Raw genomic sequence first — 19919 nt, 5'->3', positions numbered from 1 at the left:
AAATCGTTAATCGCAATTATTTGAGTGAAAATTAATCGTCATGTAAAATGTCATAATCGTGACAGCCCTAGCAGTGGGTCCAGTGGTATTGTATTTCAATCAAATGAAATGGGAATACCGTTACTGTGGTGGTTTACTGTAGGCTAGTGCTATTGGTCGGTCCTGCGGTTGGACCGATACAATGTAAACAAGTATGGTACTGTGATAGGCGTTACTGCAATAGAATATATACTGTCTTTTCAAATGGGGTTGGTTGCTTCCATCAACAATATTCAGAAAATAAAACCACACAGAAATATGCATAAGACATCGTTTTATTATTGTATAGGTTGACCTGCTTATTGTAAATCGCTTTGGATTAGAAGCGTCCGCTGAATGCCTAAATTTGTAAAGATTGTAAATTGTTGACCAGGTCTAGCTACTTCCAAAACATGGAAATATTCACCATTCTGTAATGTACTTTGCATAATCTCATTGTGTGCACTCTTTTGAAATAGCTTGAGACTTTGTTGCTCTTTTGCCCACATGCTGTCATAAAAATAAAGAATGTCTCTCTGACTGATTTTGCCAACAGCATCATCAATTGTCTAAACTTGTCAGTTAAACCCCAACTTCAATACATTTACTTCTCGTCGACTATCATCCATCTTTGACATTTCAGAACGAATACTAAAGGCATAAATTACATATTTACATTAATAAAGTGTATAACATTTCTCTCTATATATACATTCAAATGAAAATAGTCAAAGTCTCCCTGTACATAATACTCAGTCAAATCTAGACTTAATTTAACTTGGAGGAGTGTACAAATCTACGTATACTGTATATCTACACTTTTCAGAGCAAGTGTGTAATTAATCTTTGATATATTTCTGGCGCCAACAACATTTCTGCGTGTGGAATGGTTATTATGAAACACATACCAGTGAAAGATGATACCTGAAATAACTTTTGTTTCATTAAAAAGGTTATTACAGTATGACTTTAAATGAATACTGAATATAAATGAATGCTGAATATAAATGAATCAATAGGCTTTTACGGTGAAGTGTAAAGGTGTAATTGGAACTAAAGTCAGAACAGAATCCTTATGTCTGGCAGGTGTCCAGGTTGACCACTGTAACCTGCTCCCCAGCACACCTCCTTGCCCCCACCTCACACTCTGTCATCGTCACGGCAACACTCCCATCAGCCGGGGTGACACACATTGGGGTGGAGTCTTCGGGGCATTCCGCTGGGGCCCGGCATACGCAGCTTGTTGCTGATTCTACAATTAAACACAGTCAAAACATAGCTGATTCTACAATTAAACACAGTCAAAACATAGCTGATTCTACAATTAAACACAGTCAAAACATAGCTGATTCTACAATTAAACACAGTCAAAACATAGCTGATTCTACAATTAAACACAGTCAAAACATAGCTGATTCTACAATTAAACACAGTCAAAACATAGCTGATTCTACAATTAAACACAGTCAAAACATAGCTGATTCTACAATTAAACACAGTATAGAGCCCTTAGTGTCCTGCTTTTAAGCAACCGTTTTAATAAAGTATCACATTTCGTATCGTGAATGAAGATTGGACATTGAATTGCTTTGTGTGTATGTATCGTATGCGTTGCACTAGCTATGATGTTATTACAAATAACACATGACTCTCGTCTCGGCCAATCTGATTTGTACGTGGCATGTCTACAATATGTATTCAGGTATTTATATATTTTAATGTATTTATTTATATAGACAGATAAATAGCAATACAAGTAAACACCTATTATGCATCATACTGTAGTTACACGATCATGCACACATGCGCACACACACACGCACGCACACACACACACGCACGCACGCACACACACACACACACACACACACACACACACACACACACACACACACACACACACACACACAGCACACACACACTAACCGTTGCACTTTTCCCCTGGATTGCAGTTTTGGCAGGAAGTGAACGTTTCTTCTGGCCAATCACAGTCGGTGTCCTTGGCTAGAGTGAAGCTCCGGCCCAAACACTGCAGCGCCCCCAGCTGACAGGAGGCCAGGATGCGCGTTCTGGAGCCCAGTCTGGCACACAGCTTCACCGAGGGCCTGGAAGACACACACGTCATTTACACAGTGGTGGAACAAGTACTTACATGTTTTACTTAAGTAAAAGTACCAGTAAGACGCCTCAGGGCGACATGTCTTGGCCATCTGGCCAGTGATGTTTATAGATGACATCATTAGGGATCTCCATATATGGGCATAAAAGGGATTTGTTCCCCTGGCATGACAGGGATCTCTCTAACAGGCCATCATCTGGGATACAATCCCTTTTATGCCCATATATGGAGATCATAGTGTGGTTCTCCTAACAGGGCATCATCTGGGACTGGGATACAATCCCTTTTATGCCCATGTATGGAGATCTCTGCTCTGAGTATCTGATATCACCTGTGATGTCACAGTGATGTGTCAGGGGAACCACAGTGTCAGGCGTTACATGTATACATACATACGGACAAGCTGTGCCGGTTCTGACAGTAAACTGTGACCTACAGTCGCAATCAACACTGCAATGTAGAAATACTATGTCCAGAATTCAAAATGTACTTGAGTAAAGGGCTTTGCACACAGGCCTGTTGCGTTTCTTCCGTTTGCTCCATGATTAAAACGTGTGCAATGCTGTGTGGAATTCACACTGCGGTTCCGAAAAGGAGTCAATGAGTTTTTACTGCATGTGAAAAGACACACAAATCGAACTGGGTTAGATCGGGAAAAAACGCTCTGCCGCGGCCACTTGCCGCACAACAAATTCGTAGCCGGTGTGCATGAGGTCATTGGTTTCTTTAAAAAGCCCTTAAAAGTACAAAAGCATCGGTATCAAAAGGTGCTTAAAGTACCAAAAGTAGAGAGTACTCATTATGCAGAGTGTCCCGTTTCACAAGTTTTCAAATGTATAAAACTAGAATTTTGTCGGCCTTTGGCGGCCTCATCCTATGCTCGCACCCTTCGAGTGCTCGCAGCTGCTATTTTTGTTATTTTTTAACAAGGTCTCTGCCCGACAGTGGTGATAACATGAAAAACTGCCTGACAGCAACATTATTTATTTATTTACACCTCATATGGAAGTAACAATGTGGAGCATACTGTATACTCACTGGCACTGGAATGGCATTTTACACACACACTGAGCATTTCCTGCAGTCTGCCATGGTTTACAGTTAAGAGCAGGTGCGGTGGTGGCAGCAACGTGAGAAACGTTTGGCACTGTTAAGAGAAAAAGCCAACAGGAGCGGCCATAATGTCAGGTAAATTTTCATGTATTTACTTGCACTCAACGTTTATATTCCTTCGATTTTGGAAGAACTTTTAAGACCCCCAAAGATCCATGAAAAAAACTCACTTGTTTGAAGATACATATCGTATATGTCCAAAACTGTTACTTTTCAAATTAGAAAATAGCAGATCGACAAACACAGAACGCATCGTTTTATGCTTCGAGCTTATGGATATGCTACTTTTGATGCTTTTGTGTGACGCCGTAGTATGATCAAAGTAGGGCGTTAATTTACGAAAAAAACAAGAAAAGTTAAAATATGGAGATGAGATTTCTGCATGACAGCTACGATATGGTCTTCAAACAAGTGAAGGAGGTGCACCTTCTGTGCATCTGGCCTCCTCCGGAGTGGGGGACCACTGGAGGCTGGGGTTGCAGATGCTCTCTGTCACGTGACCCTGTAAAGCTGCTCCCACCGGGCAGGACAGGGTCACCCTGTCTCCGATCCCATAGGCTGCCTTGGTGGGCGTGAATGTGACATCACTGCTGAGTGGAGGAACCCCACATGTTGCACCTATTGGAGGGCACAGGAAGAATAGGTTTGGAATTAATAAATTAACAGGGTTGTGAAAATAGCCGATCTACATGCCCACAACGCCTCGCGTTGTCACAATAAAACCGTGTTATACACAATTCCTCCACTCTTAGTGCTCGTCAGGGTGCCGGGGTCCTCAGTTGAAATATGATTATTTGCGCATAGGAGTAAGTGACACATTATTGAGCTGAATTATTGTTATATAGTCCTGGAAATCGGGTTAAATATTCTGGAAAAGTCTTGGAAAAGTTTTGGAAATTAATTGGTAAAGATGTGTGGGAACGCTGAATTAACCACGGCATCCCTATTCTGGTCAAAATAGGCAAAGATTCTGTGAAAATAGCTGATTTATAAGCTCACAATAGTAGTACACGTGAGCTTGTATGTTTTCTGCAAATTTGGTGTCGAGGGAAATGGGAGGGGGCTAAATACAGACCCCTGGTGGGCTGTACTTAGTATTGAGCCCCCGCCAGTCAATCTTACACATAGTGACAGAGAAAGAAAGAAAGAGAGGGAGAGAGAGTTACAACACGTACTCTTGCAAACCATTTGTCCAGTAGTCCATGTCTGATTGTCAGTGCATTCAGCCACAGCATCTCCGCTGAGGAAGTGTCCGTCTATGCAGCTGTATTCAATTCTATTCCCCACCAGGTAGAAATCTCTGGGGTTCTGAACCAAAACACACCAAAACAGAAACACACATCGGTCATGAAATCATAGATGGTGCATAGACATAGTGAAATGATAGATGGTGCCTAGACATAGTGAAATCATAGATGGTGCCTATACATAGTGAAATCATAGATGGTGCCTAGACATAGTGAAATCATAGATGGTGCCTATACATAGTGAAATCATAGATGGTGCCTATACATAGTGAAATCATAGATGGTGCCTAGACATAGTGAAATCATAGATGGTGCCTATACATAGTGAAATCATAGATGGTGCCTAGACATAGTGAAATCATAGATGGTGCATAGACATAGTGAAATCATAGATGGTGCATAGACATAGCGTAATGTTCTCCTGTAGGCTATTTTGGACATTTTGGTTAGGTTCTGAGCGTTTGATTTTGGATTCATCTTATGGGCTTTGCTTCTTTGGGACTACAATGGGTTTTCATTGAAGTGAGTTGTCTTTACACTTGAGTCCCCACCCAGATGGTTAGAGCTGAGACCCGGTTTCGGTTTAAGAGGTTATTTGTCTAGCAAACAGGAATGTTCCGATTCCAAGACAGCCTCTCGACCACCTGAGCCACTGCTGCCTCAGTGCCTCATCATCACACTCTCCCTCAAACAAGATGGACGGCCCCTAATGTTGGTGTGCACTGCTCTGTGTGTTTAACCTTCTTTCATTGTCCTTTTATATTCTTCCTCAGCGATGTTCCTTCATTTGTCATTTACATGCAATATACAGTACAATCCTAACATATATGTGCTTGTAGATCGGCTGTTTTCACTAGTTTAAATAATTTTTAAAATAATAAATGCAAAACGAATGGTTTTGGACATACAAGGTTTGCACCCGACAACGACGATATCTGAACTGTCGCAGTGGCTGTCGCCCCCTGCAATGTTGCCCTCGGCTTGATACCCTAGACATAATTCGGCCCTTGGGGAAAACTAATTGGGGAACCCTGCATTAGACTATACTGCTACATTTGGTACATTTACACTGGGGTCTTTTGTGCTTTTTCTTAATGGTTTCCAACATTGTCATGAATCATGTACTGTACATTAAATTAGTGCAGTGACAACCCAAGAAACCCAGTAATGACAACCTTCCTTACCACAACATATCCATTCCTCAGGGCTGGAGGCGCTCCACATGTCTTTTGCGGGGCTACGGAAAGACCAAAACACTGTGGTTCCATCATCCTATACACAGACACGCACACGCGCGCACACACACACACACACACACACACACACACACACACACACACACACACACACACACACACACACACACACACACACACACACACACACACACACACACACACACACACACACAAGATTCAGTGGCCATAAAATGCCACGTTGTTATGTTATGTTGTGTAGTATACTTGGCTCCAACAGCTGATGTAATCCTCTGAATGCATGCACTTATGTGGATGAGGTGGTTTTGTTTTGTGTGTGCACGTTGAGAGTGTTTCCTTACTGTAAGTAACGTATATCTGGGTCTTGGCATGGCGAGGTTTCAGTTTCCAGGCCGATGCAATGCTGTCCTCCTCTGCTGGGGGCGGGGTTATTGCAGCTACGCGTTCTCGACCTCTGACCTCCAGAGCAGGGTCTCCATGACGACCAACAGCTCCAGCCTCCATGGATTACTCCTAATAGAACAATATGTCCACCTTGATTTCACAACCATTTTTACAAGATTACATACCGTATACAGTATATGGCAGGGGTCTTCAACAGGGGGTCCGGGACCCCTAGGGGGTCCTCAGAGATACTACATGGGGTCCTCCAAAACTTTGAGTGATAGAAACCTTTTTTTCTCCTTTTTTATATTAACCACTTGAACCCTAGTGTCCATAGAACTTTAGCCAAAAATAGCAGATCTTCAAGCTCACGACTCACAGCGCAAGGCGTTGTGAGCTTGTAGATCGGCTATTTTTGGCAAAGAGCTTTGGTGTAGATGGGGAAATGTGCAGAGTGCACTAAGGTCAAGTCAAACAATGAAACTATATGGAATCGTGAAAATGTTGTGGGGGTCCCTTCTTCATCTTCTCTCAACTAAGGGGTCCTTGGCCTGAAAATGTTGTAGACCCCTGGTATACTATGGTATACGTGTTGTGAGCTTGTAGATAGATAGTACATTTTTTGGCACAAAACACCTAAGCAGGTCAAAGAGACTCACGACTTTTGTTTTGTAACTGTGAATGAGTTCTCAAATATTTTCATGTCAAGGACTCCTTAATTGATATGTATATGCCCCTCAGACACGCCAAAATACAGAACCTGGTATCATGGCGGTGGCGAAAGTTGGAAGAAAGCGGCAGAGTCACATTTGGGATTACTTTGAATATGACTGTGTTTCAGATAAGAGTAAATGCCTTGTTGTAGAAAATGATAATACGGCATGCGGTGCATTAGGCCTATAGGGGGAAAAAACACAAATCTAAAAGTCCATTTGAAAGGTAAAGGACACCGCCCCAGCCAAGCCTCCCTCCCCCGAGACCGATGCCAATCCTCGGCCAGTCTAAAATAAACTTGCTCATGTCAAGGACCCTAAACTGACACTTGGACCCCCATTTGATAACATTTTCTCCCTGTGTTCCCCATCTGATAAGATGTTTTGCTTTAACATGTTTGTTAGGGAAAGTGTAAGAAATTCTGTCATTGTGTTACTTAGGCATGGAATGATAGTGAAAATAAATGATCGCCCCCTTTTTGCTAGGGACCCCCTGCAACCCCCTCAAGGACCCCTGGGGTCCTCAGAGCCCACTTTGAGAACCACTGGCTTAGAGAGTTCAGTATTTTAGCAACCTGTTGAAGCCATGCTGCTGCTGTTCTCCGGTGCTTCTGTTTTTTTTATTAGATAATACTTTTTCCAGAGCTTTTTTAATCTCACCCCTGACAAATACCCCATATTACGTAAAAGACTAAAACTAACACTAAAACTAATCAAAACTAAACTAAAACTAAGCATTTTCAAAAAATAGAAAACGAAACGAAACTAGCAACCCCACTTTAAAAACGAATTAAAACTAAACTGTAATTGAAAACCAAACCTCAAAACTAATAAAAATAAAAACTAATGAAAAATCCAAAACTATTAGCACTTTGATATGCAGTGTGTCGGGTTTGGTCATCATCAACTTGACTCAACGATTTAACTAAATTCACTGATGGATGAAGTGCAAATCGGTGTTATTAGGAATGATGTCAACGGTTTGTGTTGTGTGACGTCAGACCAGAGTTCTGGTCTACCCGAATAAGATGTGACATCGTTTTTAAACATCACATTTAGTCTGCGTATGTCCAGAGTGTGTTCTTTACGGGTAGAGTGTAGCGAGAGAGTCAGAGAGGCAGGTATTTATTGAGACACCGACAATTAAAAGGGGAGAAAGATATTGAGAATATATTAAAACCAAATCCTTCCAGGCTGCAAGAAAGAAACGCCTTCCAACACAGTCCAAGTAGAAGAAGCGGTTTCCATGAACCAATCGTCCAAGATACAGGTGTCCTGTATTGATTGACACGTCTCAGGTCGCCCTCCGTGAAGACATGAAGAGGAGTCAAAACAACCTCTACTGTCAAATGACGAGCAATGGGCAGTTACCCTCACCTTCCTGTGAGAAGGTCACCAGCTGTGTAACCAGCCAGAAACAAGGGGACACAGGCCAACCAAGATATTGCGAGGACTCTAACTCAGCCAGGAGTAAAGAAACATTTAATGACTTGGACAGGAAAGCAAAGCTCATATGTGATAAGAGCTTCTTTGAGGTTTTGACTCTGAATGAAAACCAGCGTGTCCACACCAAAGAAAAACCTTTCAAGTGTATGCAGTGTGACAAGAGTTTCAATCGGCCAGCTAAACTGAGAACACACCAGCGTCTCCACACTGGAGAAAAACCCTTTGTCTGTACACATTGTGACAAGAGTTTCAATCAGCTAGGTAACCTGAAATTACACCAGTACGCCCACACTGGAGAAAGGCCCTTTGTCTGTACACATTGTGACAAGAGTTTCATTCAGCTAGGTCACCTGAAAACACACCAGCGTGTCCACACTGGAGAACAACCCTTTGTCTGTAAAGAGTGTGACAAGAGTTTCAATGTGTTAAGCAGCCTGAAAACCCACCAGCGTGTCCATACCGGAGAAAGACCCTTCGAGTGTAAACAATGTTACAAGGGTTTCAGTACATCAGGGCAAGTGAAATCACACCAGCTCGTCCACACTGGAGAAACACCTTTCCACTGTAAACAGTGCAAAAAGGGTTTCGGTCATTTAAGTGATCTGGAGAGACACCAACGTGTCCACACTGGAGAAAAACCCTATGTGTGTAAACTGTGTGACAAGGGTTTCAGTGTGTTAGAGACTCTGAAGGCACACCAGCGTGTCCACACTGGAGAAAAACCTTTCAAGTGTAAACAGTGTGACAAGAGTTTCAGTACGTTAAGCAACCTGAGGGCACATCAGCCTGTCCACAGTGGAGAAAAACCCTTCGTCTGCAAACAGTGTGACAAGAGTTTCAGTGCGTTACGTAACCTGACGAAACACCAGCGTGTCCACACTGGAGAAAAACCCTTCATCTGTAAACAGTGTGACAAGAGTTTCAGTGCGTTAAGTAGCTTGAAGATACACAAACGTGTCCACACTGGAGAGAAACCCTTTGTCTGTAAACAGTGTGACAAGAGTTTCAACCAGCTAGGTTACCTGAAGACACACCAGCGTGTCCACACTGGAGAAAAACCCTTTGTCTGTAAACAGTGTGACAAGAGTTTCTGTCAGTCAGGTCACCTGAAGGCACACCAGCGTGTCCACACTGGAGAAAAACCTTTCCATTTTGAACAGTGAAAAGGGTTCAGTGTGTTAGGTTCTCTGAAGAAGCGCCAGCGTGTCCACTTATACCACATAAGAGCTTCAATCAGTTTGATATTCTGATGACAACCAGCAACGTTGTCCACCAAATGGCGCTGACCATTCAGGCCATGCTTGAGCGAACAGAAGACGATGATCCAGATGGCTCAACTGTGCAGAACTATAGATTTCGCTACTTTAATTGACAATAAGACTTTATTGACTGTACATGTCACATCTTGCTCACACTAACCCACTCTCTCACTTCCCACAGTGACCAGCTGGCATTCCCTATTTTGGGCGTGTCATCATTATAGGTGGAATTGTTCGAACGTTTTCTCTTTTAAATGTCAAAAATAGCAGATGAGAGCTTATACTGTAGCTGTAGTTACAATCTCACAAAAAAGCTTAGAAAAATATGGAAGTCAGTGGGACTTGGATTATCATAGACTGACCAGACCACACATGGAGTCTGAGATACATATGAAGCCAGGCAGGTTGTTATTGGACCAATAGTCTCATTTGGATTTGGAGCATGAGCTGTAGCTCTTATTTTAAACAACTATAGGCCAATACCTATAGGGATGATGCTGGTTGGGAAATATACTAGTTAACCCTAAACCCATTGTAAATGCGTTTTTTTCTCTTTTTTTCTTTTTTTTTTACTAATATTTTTATCCCACGTTTTTTGCAACCCTTTTTCTCACCCAGTGCCAACTACCTAACCTGTAGTCCTGGTTTCCGCTCTCTGAGGGCATCTACCCAAGGAGACATGGGGAGAACATGCAAACTCCACACAGAAAGGCCCTATCACCAACCCCACCTAGGTTGTGGGCGCTGATGACGCGGAGGGAGGAACACGCCCCCAGCACCCACAGCTTCCCCCGGCGGGAATCGAACCCAGGATCTTCTAGCTGTGAGGCTAGAAGGTCTTTTTTTCTGCCTTCATTGATAGGTATACAGTAGGTCGACAGGAAATGGGGAGAGAGATGACACGCAGCAAAGGTCGTTGGGATCGGGACTCGAACCCGCAACGCAATCAGGCCGGATTGCCGTCCAAGGTGCCTGGACCACTAGCCTGTGGCCCAGGCCCATTGTAAATATTTTACAGGCCAAACTCTGACATCAGTTTCATGACATCAAGGATCTGCACAGAAGAATGAGGGGCACACGTCAGTCTGACGTCTCATTACTCCGACGGGTGCGGTTAGGTTCAGGGTTAGGGATAGGGTTACTAATGGGGAGATTCGTACACTTGCAACGTCGGAGTAATGCGTGTCGGAACAGCAACACACAACCCAACAACGCAAAAAAAAAAACTTTTTCAAAACTATAGCCAATCTACAAGCTCACAACACAATGCCTTGCATCGTGACACATTGTAAGCTTGTAGAGGTGGGGTCCCATTTGGTTCCAATTGCACACTCTCAGGGCGATTTTTGACCGGCAAAGAACCGGTTCGGATTCTTTCTCCCGCCTAGTTGGTTCGGAACCGTAAAAGTTAGTTCGGAACGGGAACCACAAAATCCTTGGTTCCTCTGGTTTAATCTGTCCAATCTGGCAGAAACGCAAACCGGTACGAACGAACCAAGGTTCCGAGAAAGTTGAACGGCAGTGGTTCTTGAACGAAGGTTTTTTTGGTGGAAAAGGCCTCAGAGTGAAATGAACAGTGTAGATTGGGTTCCCACTTCCCAGAAAGAGATAACAGTTGTCATTTGGAGGTCTGGCCTAATGCATGTCAAACTGGGGGTCCTTGAAATAAAGAAGAAAAAAAACATCACTGCTGTATATTGTTACCTGGGGTTTCACCAGTGACTGTCCCCCTCTCACAGGCCAGCCCTGAGCTGCCAGGCCTACAGACACAGGAACACTGGGTGCCCGTCAGGAGAGGCTGGCCGTTGTTGTGACAGGGAGGACAGTGACAGGGGTGCTCCTCGGCCAGAAGCTCCTCTAGCACCCTCTTCAGGTGCATCTTCTTCAGGCCAGAACAATCCACCTCCTTCACCAGCTCATACACTGGACGCAACTGTGAGTGACAACATTTAGACATAATGTGTTGGATGATGATGATGATGATAATAATTATATTAATGGTAATATTATAAATGTGCAAAAACTCTGTCCGTGTGTGCATGATGTCTGTAGTTTTATAACGAAGAAAATGGCAGATTTCACACTTGCATGCTGAAAATAGCCGATCTACAAGCTCACAAGCTCGTCACGCTGCGACGAGTTGTGAGCTTGTAGACCTGCTATTTTCAGAGTGCAACACTGCATACAAACAAACATGAAATGAATTGTCTTTTAGTTCTACTGGATCTATTCTCCACTAGTCCCTCGCTAACTTTTTTGTCTAGTTTAATTTGTTTACGGAATTGTCAACATATTTAGTCATATAGTTTTAGTCATCATTGCTTAGTTTTTATTTAGTTTTCTTTTTTTTAAGATTTGGTTTGGGGATTTTGTGCCTTTATTGATAGGACAGTAGACTGATAAGAAATGGGGGGAGAGATGGGGAGTGACACGCGGCAATTCGAACCGGCGACGCCACCAGGCATCCATGCCTATGTGGCAATGCCTAAGTGGTATGCGCCTGGACCAGTAGGCCAGCGGGCGCCCAAGTTTTTATTTCATTTTCATTTCGTTTTCGTCAGTGACAAAAGGTAGTCGATGAAGTTTTTTTCGTCATAGTTTTAGTCAACGAAATCAACACTACCTTCTGGTTGATGACGTCAGGGAAGTCTTTAACAGAGGAGGCCCACGTGGCGTAAGCATCTCCATTAGCTTGTGGGTTCTCCAGATCCAGGATGCCCAGGGCTCCTGAGAAGGCCGGGTCCCCACCCATGGTGTTGGTCTTCACAGAGAGATGTTTCAAGTCATGTCCTGCAGAAAGATGCCAGCGACTCTTTTTTCATTTTTTTTCATTTTTTTTTTCAGATCAGGTTTTAGATTAAATGTAATCCCAAAGTCCTGAATTGTATTCAATGTGAAGATTTTACTAAGCAATTGCAGCATACATTGTGTACATAATTCAGACGATATTACTGTAAGTTACTGTGTTAAATTTAAAACTTTCACTTACCACTGCTTGATTTTAGAGCCTGAGTAAGTTTTTCACATTTAGTCGTGACTTTCTTCCAGAATAAACGACGTTTCACCTTCCTCCAGCACCGCTGGTACTCTGTGTCTGTTGTACCTGCGTTGGACAAGAGAGGAGGCAATTTGAAGTGACACCGTCATACTCTATAGCCTACCTGTGGTTTTCAACCTCTTTCATACCAAGGTCCATTATTTATTCACCATTTGAACCACAGACCACCGTTTGATGAGATTTTAGCCTATCAGACCCAAATCTTAGAATATTTTGTTATCAAGAGTTAAAGATCTATAAGGGTCCGTTTGGTTATCAACTGTCCATCATTTAGCTGGGGACCACCTGGAACCCTGTCAAGGACCACTGGTGGTCCCCGAACCACTGGTTAAAACACTACTGACTTACTGGATTGCACCATTGCATCCCGGTCAAACTCCAGCAGAGCTTGGTACTCCCCTCCCAGAGAGCCCTCTGACATGTAGTGGGTGCCGTAGGTCTGCAGGAGCTGTCGGTAGGCTGAGTAGTCGTAGGTCAGTGGCAACGCGGCCAGGGCTTTCCAGAAGCCCTCGGCCAGCGGGAGGTACTGCGGAGCCGAGTTCTGGAACTGGGCGAGCTGCACTTGGTTCTTCAGGATTAGAAGCTTGTGAGCCTTGGGATGGATTGGACAGACAGGCACTGAATGATAATTTCCAAGTGGACAGAATACTATGACTTCACCTATCTTCATTTAATTGGTCCTCACTCCTCACTAATGCCTTGATATCGGTCTGTGTCATAGGAGGGCTGTGGACACTATAGAAAGCTGACATCATCATCATTCTTTTTCTTTTTTTTTCTTCTTTTTTTTCAAATGTATTTTTTTACCGGAGAACAATGGCTTCCATTATAGCATGCTAACTTTCCAGGAATAGACACTACATCCTGCATTCTTTTAGCTTGGATTCCCCATCGATGATGTCACTGGTTGGCAGGTTTCTGAACTGTCCACAACCCTCCTCTGAGACACATACAGACCCTATTACAATGAGCATTATGAGGAAGAGGACCAATTATATGAAAGATAGGTTGAAAATGAGTGACGTCGTCCTTCAACTACTAAGCCACTACTTCACCACAGCTGATCTACACGCTCACACAGTAAACGGTGTGCTTGCTCACCTTGGTTTCAGAGAGCTCTTTGTGGAAGGTGCGTCGGTCGTGTACAAACAGAGCGTTGGACTGGAGGTGCTGCATGTAGGACCAGGAGCTGTCATAGGTCTCATCACTCTCCTCGTTGTTTACTAGCACCTGGAGCAGTATAAGAACACACTTCAGCTGCCTGCCCTTCTGCAGTGTTGTTTTTGACAGCAAATTTTGATTTATGTTTTTGAATAAAATGTCATTTAATTTTAGTCATAATTTAGTCACCTGAAAAGTTTTAGTTTTAGTCTAATTTTAGTCGACTAAATATCATAAGATTTTAGACGACTACATCTACAGTTGATTTAGTCAACTGAAATGTATTTTGGCAGGCCTTGATGGTATCGTAATGACTGATTTTACACTTGGTTGCGTGCTGAAAATAGCCGATCTACAAGCTCACAGCGCGTCGCAGCGCGACGCGTTGTGAGCTTGTAGATCTGCTATTTTCAGCATGCAACATCAGAGAGCAACCAAACATAAAATGACTCTCTTCTCCACCAGTCCCTCCCCAACATTTTTGTCTAGTTTTTATTTTGTTGACAAAATTGTCTGACGAAAATAGTTTTCGTCAGTGAAGAAAACGCAGTCGACAAACATTTTTTGTCATAGTTTTAGTCGACAAAATCAACACTGCTCTTCTGAGGCTCATAGCTCATAGCCTCAGAATAGGGGCCACTTGGGTTCGTGTGGTTAAAAGACACTGGATGTCACTTACCTCAAAGTTGTATCTGAGGATACTCTGTGGCAGTCTGTAAAAGACCCCATGGTCTCCACTGAACACCTTTCTGCACTGGCCTCCAAATCTTAGAGTGTCAATTACCCCCAACTTCAACTTTCCAGTCAACACATCGTATCTGTATGAGAGGAGAGGAAAGGTGAGGAGAGGAGAAATACCGGTATATATCTTTTTAATTTATCCCATGATTTTGTAACCTATTTTTCCAACCAGTGCCAATTTCCCAAGCTTTATTCTACAAAATCAACAATGTACTGATTACTGAACTGTACTGTACTTACCCTCTGCCTGTAAGATCAGAGTTGGGTGGGGTTTGGTCCATGTCACACACATGGTGGCTGGTGTCCACATCACAGCTTCTCTCGTCCAGGCCGTCCTCACAGTCTTGGTCCCCATTACACACCAGAGACGGGCTGATACACCGACCTGCAGCAAGGAGTCATCACTGTCACGTTTTCTGTTGATAGATATCCTCTGCTAAAACAAATACTGACACTTAAAAAAAAACATGATTAAGAGAAAACTAGTTAAAAAGGTAAAAAATCGAACCTCTGTTCGAAGTGGAGCTGTGTGTGTGTGTGTGTGTGTGTGTGTGTGTGTGTGTGTGTGTGTGTGTGTGTGTGTGTGTGTGTGTGTGTGTGTGTGCAACAGCGCCCCTCCCTTAACATGTGTGGCCACTGGCCAGAAAAGGTTACTGCAGGCTACATACCCGGAGACAGACAGACAAACAGACAGACAAACAGACAAACAGACAGACAGACAGACAGACCCACACACACGGCCACGTATAGGGAGCTCCACACAGCTCCAAAAAAACAACAAGGAAAGAATAGTTGGAGGAGGTCAGTGAGGTACCGCAGAGCCTGGTATAGGTGGTGATCAGTATTTTGAAATCTATTCTGTGTTTGACTGGGAGCCTGCAGTGAAGGTTGTGCAGGACTAATGTGAAGTGGTCTCTGGATTGGGTTCTGGTGAGCAAATAGGTAGTTTCTTGATAACTGAGTCTTCATTTTATGTTTTTCATCCCTATAACCGAGATGTACTCACAGGCCATAAAGCTCGATCCTCGATGACACAAACTGTATACAGTATTCCATCTCTGTCCAAAATAGCATATCTACATTAAGCCTTATTTATACCTCTCGACAAGCTCACAAGCTTGTCGAGAGGTATAAATAAGGCTTAATGTTTTCCTGGCCTTACCTGAAGTGCAGCGGAAACGTTCTCTACAACCGGTTTCCAGGGGACATCCTTTTTCAGCAACACATGGCATACTTTCAGTGGCGGCTCCCGGGCATGGCATGCCATTGTAATGAGCATACACCTGCACTCGCCGAGTGCGAACCTGGACAGGAACAAAAATAAAACAGAATAATAGAAAATAGTTAACACCTTGCATTTAGTGGAATGGGATTGTGCAAGGAAGGTAAGCTACAATAGATAATACACTGTTGGTAAAATAAAATTCAATAGGCTGTGTGACAGAGTGTGTGTGTGTGTGTGTGTGTGTGTGCGTGTGTGCGTGCGTGCGTGCGTGCGTGCGTGCGTGCGTGCGTGCGTGCGTGCGTGCGTGCGTGCGTGCGTGCGTGCGTGTACCTTTGTTTGACTGCAGCCGTCACATTCAGACCACTCTCCATATGGCCCCCATCTGCAGTTCACTGGTGTTTGACAGCTGAAAATGATTGACGTACAGACAAACCACAAACAGTAAATTTAGATTTCATTTTGCACTATTCAAATACTGTAGTTTATATATTAAATAATATGACTTGATTACAAAAGGAGAAGTATTACAGTATCAGTATCAGTACATTTACGGCAATAACTGAATTAATGAATGAGATGTTTGTATGTTTGTAATACACCTACCGAGTTAGAGGAAAACAGATGCAGAGCAGCACTATAATTGAGGACAGGGGTACAGCCAAGTTGACCTATAGGCAAATATTAGCGATGGGATGTCACTTAGGGAAATGTTTGTTACTTTATCTCAGATTCCACCTTAGAGAATTCTAAAATGTCACATTACCGGTACATATAGTTACCAGTAAGACTCCCTAATCGGGAGATAAGCGACCCTAGGTCGCTTATCTCCACAAATAGGGCAAAAATGTGTTTTTCCAAAATCTTCCTGATCCATGTTGATGAGATGAGTGTAGACATGCTGTGTAGTGATTTTCGTGATTTTAGGGCAAAATCTGTAGGAGCAGTGTCCAAAAATGTGTTTTTAAAAATCGGCCTGAAGGTGGCGCTATATGGGACAGATTCATGTTGATGGGATGAGTGTAGACATACTGTGTAGCGATTTGCGTGATTTTAGGGCAAAAACTGTAGGAGCAGTGTCCAAAAATGTGTTTTAAAAATCGGCCTGAAGGTGGCGCTAGAAGAGGGGAATGCGAGAAGTGAGGGGTGGGGTCTCCGCATTGCCTTGGCGGACGAATAGGTACCGGCCCCGGCTCTCCCGGACGCTCCTAGCCCGAGTTACGGCATTTTATGTGAGCTGCAGTGGAGGGGGTCCTCCACTGGGGGCGCCACCACTTTTGCATCCGTTCTGGAGCACCAGGAGTGGGTGGTCCCCAGGAATTCCCCGTGAGCAGCCCCGTTGGGGTGGTCATTTGGTCATTTTTGCACATTTGGTCATTTTTTACACCTGGGGGTCCCCGAGGGACCTGGGGGTCCCTGGAGCTCCGGGGTCCTTGGAGGTTGTAGTTTGCCAGGTAAGGAGTGTGTGTGCAAAATGTGGCATGGATGGGTGCAACGGTTGTGGAGATATGAGCAGGGCAAAAGTGTGACGTGTGACGTCTGACTCACGGAGGGACATTTTTTTACACCTGGGGGTCCCCCAGGGACCTGGGGGTCCCTGGAGCTCCGGGGGTCCTTGGAGGTTGTAGTTTGGCAGGTAAGGAGTGTGTGTGCAAAATTTGCCATGGATGGGGGCAACGGTTGTGGAGATATGAGCAGGGCAAAAGTGTGACTGACTCACAGACAGACAGACGGACGGACGGACGGACGGACGGACAGACAGCCTGTGGAGGTTTTGCTAGTAAATGCGACCTACGGTCGCAATTATTATTAATTAATATAAGGTGCCTCTTTCTATATTCAAATGATTTATCAATGAAGGCAGAAAAGCCAAAAACAAATCTTTAAAAAAAGACATAGGCTTCAGACAACTTAAAAACCTTCATTCAGACACCTTGAAAACTTTCGTTCAGACAACTTGAAAACATTCGTTCAGACAATTTGAAAACATTCACTGAAAACTTCCATTGAGACAACTTGAAAACCTTCATTCAGACAACTTGAAAACTTTCATTCAGACAACTTGAAAACCTTCATTCAGACAACTTGAAAACTTTCATTCAGACAACTTGAAAACTTTCATTCAGACAACTTGAAAACTTTCGTTCAGACAACTTGAAAACCTTCGTTCAGACAATTTGAAAACCTCCGTTCAGACAATTTGAAAACCTTCAGACAGGGCTTGTCCTGATAAAAATGAGACATTTCAGGAGTCAGACATTGAAATAGAATAAATAATAAAAGGACTGCTAACGACTCACCTTGCTCCCTCCACCCTCCACTCCATAGTATCGCCAGTCCATATTCACAGCACAAAGCTGCTAGGAGTGCAGGGCTTGACATTAAGGCTTGTCCTGTTGTCCAGGACAAGTAATGAACCCTTCCGGACAAGCTCATTAAAAATGTACTTGTCCATTGGACAAGTGGCTTGGTTTAACTTTTTTTGTCATGCTCCTAGCAGCTTTGTGCTGTGAAATGGAATGGCGATACTATGGAGTGGAGGGTGGAGGTAGCAGAGGGGTCGTTAGCAGTCCTTTTGTTATTTATTCTATTTCAATGTCTGACTCCTATATGCATGCATTTAAGATTTTTTTTATCCAGACTTTTGTGCCCGGACACGTGAATGGAAATGTACTTGTCCCTAGGACAAGTGCCTCAAAACATTAATAAGTATATACTGCCCTGTATTGAGGGCAGTACTTCAACTGGCTTTAGTGTAAACCTGCTGACACCGATCATAATTCTCACAACAAGGCAACAAACAACCCATTGTTACAATATGAACAATAATCTTTTCACTCAAATCAAACACCAAATCTTCTAAATTCTCAAAGCACAGGTTTACAATAAATGGAATTTACCTTCATGTTGTGCACCTCAGAAGAAATAGATCTTGTCTTCTGCTCTTGCACTATCAAGCCTGGTTGATATAACCAGCCGAGAGCGATTGCTCCATAGTGCCCCGTCCCCGTGTTCGGGAATGTCCTCGGTGCAGAAATCCTGTACTATCCTGTCCAAGTTGGACAAAAGACAAAGACAGACTGCCTCCATTCACAATCATGAATAGAGGTCTTATGTGGCTTTCCCCTGCCACATTTCAAAGCTAGTCATTATTTGTTTTCGATAATTAGTCATTTCCCCCAACAACAGTGGGGAACAACAGTGTATCACTGTTTGCAGTGTGTAATGCATGGCTATGAGTTATGTTGAAATTGTGTCACGACTAGTTATGCAATAGCTGTTTTTGTCATGTTTGTTCTGTTGTCGAGTTTGCAGTATTCGTGCAAATGTCATAGAATAATCAACATGTATTTTGTAATAATGCCTTTAACCTTTAAAAGGTTTTGACAAAATGTAAAAGTTTATGATTAAAAGGAGATACCTTTATTGTGTCTTTATTGCAGATCTCTCCAAAGGAAAAAGGTTGGTAACTAGATATTGTCTTTCTTCAAGACCAGAATGACTGGGGTGGCCAAGGAGCTGTTGGAGTTGGAGGGTTCAATGATGAACCAAGGACATCCTTCCAGTTATATCCTAGTTCCTAGATATGGTCACGTATGAGCCATGAGCACAGCCTTATAGGTCCTCAGATAGGACCCTGTTCCTAAAACCTGCCTGGTAGCCATGAAGCAATCATACATATTTATTGTATTGCCTCTTTTATCCATGCTATTGATCTAATCTCCATACATGACCTACTTGTGCACATGGTGCAAGCTGGCACCTTGACTGAGTGCAGTTCTAATTGATCTATGCTTTTTAGTTTTATTGTATTTTATATATTCTGATTATTCTTTTTTTTTTACTTGTGATATTTTATCTCTTTATTATGAGGCTATAATGCATTTTCTTTTTTTGTTTTCAGTAAAACACTAACTCTGTTTGGTAAAGCCCTGCCAATAGAGTAGTCTACAAATATACTGTAATAATTCATTATAATGATTCCGTATTATCATCTCCTACACCTTCTGCTCCTGCCTGCAGATGCAGAGAGGGCAGTCTCTGTGGGTGGCCTGTATGCAAGACAGGTGGCATCTCACAAAGGCTCTTTCACTGTATAGTTGTGACCTGTCAAGTGTTAATTAAATTAATAAATAAAACATCTCACCAGGGGTCATCACCATGCTGGCTTTTGCTGGACATTATTGGATTCCATTTTATTATTTTTTTCACGGGTCCTTG

The 19919-nt window shown here is 43.1% G+C and overlaps 1 protein-coding gene across 1 annotated transcript; it reads right to left on the bottom strand.

The window, feature by feature from the left end:
- Window positions 1-304: 304 nt before the first annotated feature.
- Window positions 305-18882, bottom strand: LOC308300017 (complement component C7-like). The gene is made up of 18 exons (XM_080743787.1): window positions 18599-18882; window positions 16305-16369; window positions 16032-16107; window positions 15639-15780; window positions 14717-14861; window positions 14415-14553; window positions 13676-13804; window positions 12923-13166; window positions 12506-12619; window positions 12140-12306; window positions 11221-11449; window positions 6056-6227; window positions 5682-5769; window positions 4426-4558; window positions 3677-3868; window positions 3176-3284; window positions 1945-2123; window positions 305-1270 (listed from the first exon to the last, which is right to left on the bottom strand). The coding sequence occupies exons 1-18, from the start codon at window positions 18602-18604 to the stop codon at window positions 1092-1094; spliced, it is 2508 nt and encodes an 835-aa protein (XP_080599913.1). The 5' UTR covers window positions 18605-18882; the 3' UTR covers window positions 305-1091.
- Between the last annotated feature and the right edge of the window lie 1037 nt (window positions 18883-19919).

This window comes from Nannobrachium achirus (genome assembly GCF_963921795.1).
Source record: "Nannobrachium achirus genome assembly, chromosome: 15".
NCBI lineage: Eukaryota > Metazoa > Chordata > Actinopteri > Myctophiformes > Myctophidae > Nannobrachium > Nannobrachium achirus.
This window is presented reverse-complemented; position numbering and strand designations above follow the sequence as displayed.